We start from the raw sequence: 9,122 nt of genomic DNA on the forward strand, positions 1-9,122 counted from the left end.
CAATAAGAGCCTCAGGGATGGAGTTGTGGACGTCAAGAGGCAAGGGGACCGGATGATCCTTGTCAAGCTGGTTGTTGGGGACTTAGTCCTCAATGTTATCAACGCGTATGCCCCACAAGTAGGCCACAATGAGAGCACCAAGAGGGAGTTCTGGGAAGGCCTGGAGGACTTGGTTAGGAGGGTACCTATTGGTGAGAAGCTCTTCATAGGAGGAGACCTCAATGGCCATGTGGGTACATCTAACACAGGTTTTGAAAGGGTGCATGGGGGCTTTGGCTATGGCATCAGGAACCAAGAAGGAGAAGACGTCCTGAGCTTCGCTCTAGCCTATGACATGGTCGTAGCTAACACCCTCTTTAGAAAGAGAGAATCCCATCTAGTGACGTTTAGTAGTGGTCTACACTCTAGCCAAATTGATTTTGTCCTCTCTAGAAGAGAAGACAGACGCGCCTGCACTGATTGTAAGGCGATACCTGGAGAGAGTGTTGTCCCTCAACATAAGCTGGTGGTTGCTGACTTTCGCTTTAGGATCCGTGTCCAGCGGGGTAATCGCGCCAAAGTCGCTAGAACGAAGTGGTGGAAGCTCAAGGGTGAGGCATCCCAGGCTTTCAGGGAGAGGGTTATTAAGGAGCGCCTTGGGAGGAAGGAGGCGATGCAAACATGATGTGGACGAGTATGGCGACCTGCTTGCGGAAGGTCGCTGTAGAGGAGTTTGGGGTGATTGAGGGAAGTAGAGGGGAAGCTAAGGATATCTGGTGGTGGAACGATGAGGTCCATAAGGTTATTAGGGAGAACAAGGACTGTTTCAGATGCCTATATCCGGACATGAGTGCAGCTAACATGGAGAAGTACAAGGTGGCGAAGAAGGCTGCAAAGCGGGCGGTGAGTGAAGCAAGGGGTCGGGCATATGAGGAAGGCGAAAGGGACATCTATAAGATGTCCAAGTTTAGGGAGAGGAAGACGAGGGATGTCAACGAAGTCAAATGCATCAAGGACGGAGAGGATCAACTTCTTGTGAAGGATGAGGCGATCAAGCGTAGATGGCGGGAGTACTTTGACAACCTTTACAATGGAGAGGTTGAGAGCTCTACCATTGAGCTAGACGACTCCTTTGATGATACCAGCATGTGCTTTGTGCGATGTATCCAGGAGTCTGAGGTTAAGGAGGCGTTAAGGAGGATGAAAGGAGGCAAGGCGATGGGTCCTGATGGTATCCCCATCGCGGCGTGGAGAGGCCTTGGAGACATAGAGATAGTATGGATAACTAAGCTTTTCAACCTCATTTTTCGGTCAAACAAGATGCTCGAAGAATGGAGGCGGAGTATTTTAGTACCAATCTTCAAGAACAAGGGGGATGTTCAAAGTTGTACTAATTACTGTGGAATCAAGCTGATGAGCCATAGTATGAAGCTATGGGAGATAGTCATTGAGCACCGCTTAAGAAGGTTGACAAGCGTGACCAAAAACCAATTTGGTTTCATGCCTGGGAGGTCGACCATGGAAGCCATCTTCTTGGTACGACAGTTGATGGAGAGATACAGGGAGCAAAATAAGGACCTTCATATGGTGTTCATTGATTTGGAGAAGGCCTATGATAAGATACCTCGGAATGTCATATGGTGGGCCTTGGAGAAACACAAAGTCCCAATAAAGTACATTACCATCATCAAGGATATGTATGATAATGTTGTGACAAGTGTTCGAACAAGTGATGGCGACACTGATGACTTTCCAAATTAGAATAGGGGTACACCAAGGGTCAGCTTTGAGCCCTTATCTTGTTGATTTGGTGATGGATGAGGTCACAAGGGATATACAAGGAGATATCCCATGGTGCATGCTCTTTGCGGATGATGTGGTGCTAGTCGATGATAACCGAACGGGGGTTAATAGAAAGTTAGAGTTGTGGAGGTGAACTCTAGAATCGAAAGGTTTAGGCTTAGTAGAACTAAAACTGAATACATGAGGTGCAGTTTCAGTTCTACTAGGCACGAGGAGGGAGAGGTTAGCCTTGATGGACAGGTGGTACCGGAGAGAGACACTTTTCGATATTTGGGGTCCATGTTGCAGAAGGATGGCGATATCGATGAAGATGTGGGCCACCGAATCAAGGCTGGTTGGATGAAGTGGCACCAAGCTTTTGGCGTACTCTGTGACAAGAGAGTGCCACAAAAGCTAAAAGGCAGGTTTTATAGAACAGCTATCCGACCTACGATGTTGTATGGCGCGGAGTGTTGGCCAACGAAGTGACGACATATCCAACAGTTAAGTGTAGCAGAGATGCGCATGTTGAGATGGATATGTGGCCACACAAGAAAGGATCGGGTACGGAATGACGATATACGGGAGAGAGTTGGGGTAGCACCGATTAAAGAGAAGTTGATCCAACATCGTCTCAGATGGTTTGTACATATCCAACGGAGGCCTCCGGAAGCGCCGGTGCATAGCGGACGGATAAAGCGTGCTGGGAATGTTAAGAGGCGTTGTGGTAGACCAAACTTGACATGGGAGGAGTCCGTTAAGAGAGAGCTGAAGGTTTTGGATATCGACAAAGATTTAGCGATGGACAGGGGCAGGTGGAAGTTAGCTATCCACGTTCCGGAATCATGACTTGGCTTCGAGATCTTATGGGTTTCAACTCTAGCCTACCCCAACTTATTTGGGACTGAAAGGCTTGGTTGTTGTTGTTGTTGTTATTGTACGGTAAGTGATTAACACCGTATTTTGCTCCGAACCCGTAAACTGGTGGTTACTTTTCGGTTTTAGCCTTTTACGGCCTCGGCTAAGGAGCTTCTACTAGAAAAAAAAAAAAAAAAACTAAGAAGCGGAGCTGATCTGCTGCCGCTTTGCATCCTGGTTGCACCGGAGGCATACGCGTACAAGGTGTTGTGGCCGAGACGGCCTGCTAGCCCGACGAGTGGCGCAGCGCATGCAGGATGGCACGTGTACACCTGCATGCCATCGTGCTCCTCCGGCCGAAACTTGCTATAAGTAGAGGAGGGTTTTCCTTGGTCGCAACAAGCTACACTGCACGTACCTGAATCAGCAGCCACAGTTTCGTTTCACTATCCATACCCAAAGAGGAAAATGGAGTTCAAGCCCAAGGCGACCGTCTGCGTAGCGCTGTTGATGCTGCTCCTGCTTTCTTCCTGTAAGCTGTACCGAGCTCGATCGAGAGAATAGCACCATCCCATAAGACTTTGCTGCATAATATGGACTAACTCTGTAACTGTTTTCAGACGACGGCGGCGGCACGGCGGAGGCGCGGGTGTGCACGGGGAAGAGCCAGCACCACTCGTTCCCGTGCGTCTCGGACAAGATCTGCGCAGGTACCTGTACCAAGGAGGAGGGCAGCCACTGGACCGCCGGATACTGCCACCGGAGAATCTGCACCTGCCAGAAGAGGTGCTAGACACAGAGCTCCGCCCCGGCGACCCATCAATCATCCATGGCGCCGAATAATCTACCCGCCTCACCTCTATGTACCCTAGTCACCCCACGCACCGCTCCTTCAGTTAGGAAACACATGCATGTAATAAAGCGTGACGAGCGCTCACGCGCCACCTGTGTACGTCCATAGCATAACGCAACGCTTTGCTTTCAGTGGCAATCATGTTATTGTTCTGCTGGACGAGCTAGCTTTCGTCCAGGATCATCACCCGCAGCATGCGTCTTATTGCGAAAAAGCTCGGCAAGTTTCCCACTCACGACAATGGTTCCAAGTTACGGTAGGAGAGACGATCTGGTTTCAGTGCCGGAAGTGGCGGACGCCGGTGAAGACGAGGGAGACGCCGTACTTGTCGCAGCAGTCCACGGCGTCCTTGTCCCTCATGCTGCCGCCGGGCTCTGCGATCACACCGATGCCGTTCTCGCACGCCTCCTCCACCGCATCCTTCCAGGCTGCGCATAACATACGGTTTTACATCAAATCAACTTACACACGAATCGAATTAATACAAAATGTAAGCTCGAATGAATGGCTTTTTGTTGTTTTGTTCTCACCGAATGGGAAAAAGGCGTCACTGGCTAGAGCGGCGCCCTTGGCCTCTTCCCCTGCTTTCCTGAAGGCCAGCCGCAGGCTGTCCACCCTGTTTGGCTGCCCGCTCCCCATGCCCAGCATACAGTTGTTCTGCACTCACAGGATCAGTGGCACCATCAATTCAATTCACTCCCAAAAAAAACTTACATCAGTGATTATTCCCTCAGTGTTTTTAACACAGTCGAGAAACACACTAACCTTGGCAATCACAATGGCGTTGCTCTTGACGTGCTTCACGCACAGCCAGGCGAACTTGGCATCCGAGAGCTCGCTGTCTGTAGGAGACTTCTGGGAAACCGTCGTGAAGGTGATGTCTTCTGGAGCTAGATCATCGGACTCCTGAGCTAGCCAACCGCCGCTAACCTGCCTGAGCGACAGCATCCCTTTCTCGCTCTTCTTTGCCTCAAGAATCCTCAGCGTCTTTGATTTCCCCTTGAGGACCGCAAGGCCCTTCTCTGTGTATCCTGGTGCGACCACAATCTCGTAGAACATCCGGGTCTCGCCGTCCGTGGGACTTCTGAATTCACGAATCTCCTTTGCAAGATTCTACAGAAAGGGAAAAACTAACAATGAGCATGCAGGAAGGTGCTATGGCCAGTAGTGCAAAATCGTTAGGAAGTTGAAGAACAAAATAGCAGGGTCTGCTGGGTACCTCGTCAATTGTGGTGTTGAATGCAACGATCCCGCCGAATGCGCTCACAGGATCTCCCTTCACGGCCAACCTGTATGCCTCAAGAATATCCTGCCGGGATGCAACGCCGCACGGATTGGTGTGCTTAACCACGACACAGGTAGGATTCTCAAACTCCGACACACAGTTCCATGCAGCATCAGCATCCAAGTAGTTGTTATATGACATTTCCTGCAAACAGGAAAGATGTCACTGGTGAAAACCCCCCGAAAAAGCATTACTGTATTTATGGGCAGCATGAGCTCACAAAGAGCCATAATTTCCACTAACAAGTTGTATGTGCACTGAATAAGGCAAATAGTCAAGTTAACTAGTGGCATCAACTTAAAACAGAATGACACTTTTTGTATGTCTGAATAATTTGTGCACCCCTTTGTCGAAGCAAGAACTGAAAAAAATGATCTACTCACCTTTCCATGGTGTTGAACTGCTGTTGCAATACCACCGGCATTGTATACAGAAAGACTCTTGTCACCATAAAAGGCTGCCTTTTGATGAGGATTTTCGCCATAACGAAGTGTAGACTTCAGCGAGAGGGGAACAGTAAAACTTGGGGGAAATATATCTCCTACATGCATAAGACCATGAATGTGATATCTGACAAAATTATCAAACGGCCATCAGATCATTTACCAAAAGAAGAGCCATACCTTTGTTAGATTGCTTCCATAACCACTCCGAGACAGCTGAATCGTAAGAAGCAACATGCTCGAAAGCTTTCCATGCCAGCATCCTGCGGAACTCCTGGTCATCTTGCTGTCCACGTAGATATTCCAATAAAGCAGAGTAATCTTCATGATCCACAACCACAAGAACATCCTTATGATTCTGTCAGGTATAACACAGATATCAGAATATGAAGTACATCAGTTCCTACTGAACTTACTAAATAAGTCCCACAAACTTAGATTAATAAATATATACTTCTAATAAACAGCTAGCACAATATATGTCAATGTGAACTGATGTTGTGTGAATATAGCATGCAACACTACAACATGCATCTGAGTTTATAACTACAAATGAGCAAATCAGTCACCTTCGCTGCAGCTCGGATCATGGTAGGACCACCAATATCAATATTTTCAATCCCATCCTCAAAAGAAATTGGACCGGAGGTCACCTTGTTATAGAATGGATACAAATTCACCACAACCACGTCAAATGTCCCTGTGCCCCAAAAAATGTCTTAGTTAGCTGACAATACAGGTCAAGATTGTTATCTCATAGCATGACACTTGGAAAATTTGTAAAATGGTCAATTAAGAGAAGATGGCGCAAAAGGACTAATAAAATCACCAATGCCATGCTCATTCAATGCTTTAAGATGATGCTCCTGGTCTCTTCGGGCAAGAATACCACCGTGTATACTGGGGTGCAATGTTTTTACTCTTCCATCAAGCTGCATTCACCAAAACAGAAAATAAATGGAGATGGAAAGAAAGATTTATACTCAATATGCTGCTCGATATCCTTTAGGTGACTAGTCTGAGGCAAAACACAAGGTTGGCTGAAATAAATTGCAACAGCAAAATGAATTGGCATTGTGACCACCTATCAATGATTCAAAAACTACTGGTGAGCAGGAGGCATCATAGAGAATAGATTTGAAAATACAGAGTGCTTATGATATCTGATTCTATGATAATGCACATTTTTTGAATGAATGGATAACATACTTACCAGCAGCAGCAACTATTCTATGTAAAAACATTTCATGAAATGCAATTTTACAACACTTCCAAAAAACTCGATTCAGGAATTGCTTTATTGACTATGATAAATAATGGTTGGAAGAAAAAACATTTCAACAGATGATGCAGCAGCTGAACAAAAAATTAGATATACCATCTCAGGAAAATGTGTAATCTGTTCAACTTTCGTAACATTCACTCCAGCTGCTTCGAGACTTGATGCTGTACCACCAGTGGAGATAATAGAAAACCTAAAGGAGCAAAATCTTCATAAGATCCTTGGTAACTAAAATGGAGAAAAGAAAATTCAACATAGGTAAATCTAAGCTGGATAATGCTTCTTCGTATAGAAAATTAAGCTTCATAAATCTAACAGTAAATCACCTCTGACACGAACTGTCAGTTTATAAAAATACTCAGCTAGGCGAGAATAATTAATTTGTTAATAAGAAGCCTACTGAAAACAATGGCTAACTTAGGGAAAATGCAATATATATGATAAATTAGCACTGCCTGAAGAAGTAAGCATTGATGTACAAGTTAATTCGCCATAGTGGTGCATGGACAAGCTATAAAATACAGCAAAACTTAATGCAGCCTGACATCAACTTGAAACAGGAAGGCAAGTGTCAGTTATACAATTGAAGAGGGGAGGGGGATCCCACAAGACGAAAGGATTACCCCAAGCTCTGAAGACCTCTTCCAAGATTGGCCAAGTCTGTTTTATCTGACAATGATATCAATGCTTGCTTGACTCCTGTTGTTGTTGGAAGATATCATTAGTTCATTGCTTCAGACATGTCCGTAAGTCATGAACAAGGTAAAGTTAAATAAAGAGAATGTACAACTCCTGAGGCCTGTGCTACTTGTTCAAACACATAAACCCCCACAAGACTACTCCATTAGCTCATAGAAACAAATCAAACATGTGCATCGGACTTATTAATGTCCAGGCAGAACCAGACAACCAATGCAAAACGTTTTGAAGAAGACAACATATTAACTAGCAAGTGCAGTACAATGTGCTGGTATTACTTTAGTTTGTTTATAAAAACAGTCAAAAGTGAAGCCACGTGCCTGCTGGGTCATGAAATCCTTACTGAAATTTTAATGAAACCACGCTTACAAGGGAAAGGCTGTAGGGTGTAGTGACTTCCATGGAACAGAATACATCTCTAATTGCTGATACAGCTAGGGAAGGAGTCCAATCACAGATTGCACAGAAAATAAGCAATCACCATTCACCAACCCACTTCTGTGAACAGGTTGCCCAACGTGATGTCGCACGAAGTTGCTACTTATCCTTTTCCTGACACGTCCACGGTCCACGTCAGGGTTTTGAAAGGGCTTAAGTGATTTCAAACACATGTCTGATATAGTAAGACTTGATGCAAAATCAACCCAATCCAATATCACCCAAGCAAAATCTACCTGGAGGCTGCACCCACAAACAGTTCAACGAATCCTACCGCGACATTACAAAATAGAAAAAGGTCCCGGAACGAAACCCATAAAAGTGCAGACACTCACCGCTGGAGGGCGCCGTGGACGCGCCAGCCCCCGCCGCGGCCATGGCCGGACCCGGCCCGTGCTCCGCGGCCGAAGACGACGAGAGGGAGATGCGGCGGCTCTGCGAGCAAACCAGACGTTGCCACGCTCAGCAAGGGCAGCAAAACAATAACAGAAGCCTGGACGGAAGCGGGACGAGGGGGTACCGCCGGGTTGTGGGGAGCGCGGACGAGGTGGCGGCCGTGAGGCGACGCGCGGACGCCGGCGACGAGCTTGGCGGCGGCGGCGGCGGGGGAGGTGCAGGGGGAGGCGAGATAAAGTGGCATTCTCGTTATTCCGGAACTTTATGCCTCGGTCGGGAGCGTGAGATTTTTTTGGAAGATATATAAAAAGGCGTGGCGAGGCGTTGCGGCGGCCGTCGCTTTGGCCTTTTTGGCTTGTGGTGGATAGAGGGGTTTAAAAAGAGAAGAAAAGGTGATTCTGGTAGTCGAAAATAGGAATGGAGCTATGGCGGATGGCGGAGTCACGGAGCCGGACTGTGGCAGCCGGCGAGCGGCGGCGGGAGGGCCGGACGGTGGTGGTGCGCGGCGGCGCTGCTGGGGACGGGGACGGGAGATGCTGCCGCGCGCCGCTAGGGCAGGGTTTGGACTTTGGAGAGATGTTGACGTAAGTTGGACCTAGTTCTTATTGGGCTGCAAGCAAGCTGCCTGCTCGGAATTCTGGGCTTTTCATTTATTTATTATCACAGTCCGGGCTGATTGGGTAATGGGTACCCACTTTAGGGCCTTTCACAATGGGCTGTATCTTAACTCATTATCCTAGATGGTGTTGTAAAGAGACAAAACTCAAATGCATTGTATCTTGAGAGAATTCTTTATTTGACACTATGCTTCCAAATATGATTCCTTATTTGGCACTGGAAAGTTTTTACTTCCCTATTTGACACTTGGTTTAATTTTTATTCCTTATATGACACTCTAGTCATTTTGACAATAAACAGTGTTACCTCTGCATCTAAAAGGTCGTTTTTGCCCCTAGTGCATATTGCGACAAAAAAATTATCCAATACACATATTTGGTCATGGTTAATCCATGTGTAATCTAATTTGTAATAGCTAGTTTGTACATTGCTCATGGTTTACCATGTATGTGTTGAACATGTTAATCCAAAAAAACCCTCAAAATATTA

General features: G+C 46.6%; 2 protein-coding genes across 2 annotated transcripts; one reads left to right on the forward strand and one right to left on the reverse strand.

Annotated features, from left to right (window-relative positions):
- The first annotated feature begins 3,087 nt into the window (after positions 1-3,087).
- LOC124683081 (defensin-like protein 1) lies at positions 3,088-3,412 on the forward strand. The gene is made up of 2 exons (XM_047217656.1): positions 3,088-3,151; positions 3,240-3,412. The coding sequence occupies exons 1-2, from the start codon at positions 3,088-3,090 to the stop codon at positions 3,410-3,412; spliced, it is 237 nt and encodes a 78-aa protein (XP_047073612.1).
- A 165-nt stretch (positions 3,413-3,577) lies between these two features.
- On the reverse strand, positions 3,578-8,004 carry LOC124689206 (bifunctional purine biosynthesis protein PurH). The gene is made up of 11 exons (XM_047222770.1): positions 7,955-8,004; positions 7,106-7,181; positions 6,579-6,675; positions 6,030-6,132; positions 5,770-5,900; positions 5,381-5,558; positions 5,141-5,298; positions 4,692-4,901; positions 4,238-4,585; positions 4,003-4,129; positions 3,578-3,900 (listed from the first exon to the last, which is right to left on the reverse strand). The coding sequence occupies exons 1-11, from the start codon at positions 7,995-7,997 to the stop codon at positions 3,749-3,751; spliced, it is 1,623 nt and encodes a 540-aa protein (XP_047078726.1). The 5' UTR covers positions 7,998-8,004; the 3' UTR covers positions 3,578-3,748.
- Between the last annotated feature and the right edge of the window lie 1,118 nt (positions 8,005-9,122).

The sequence above is a fragment of the Lolium rigidum genome, chromosome 1, assembly GCF_022539505.1.
Source record: "Lolium rigidum isolate FL_2022 chromosome 1, APGP_CSIRO_Lrig_0.1, whole genome shotgun sequence".
Lineage (NCBI taxonomy): Eukaryota > Viridiplantae > Streptophyta > Magnoliopsida > Poales > Poaceae > Lolium > Lolium rigidum.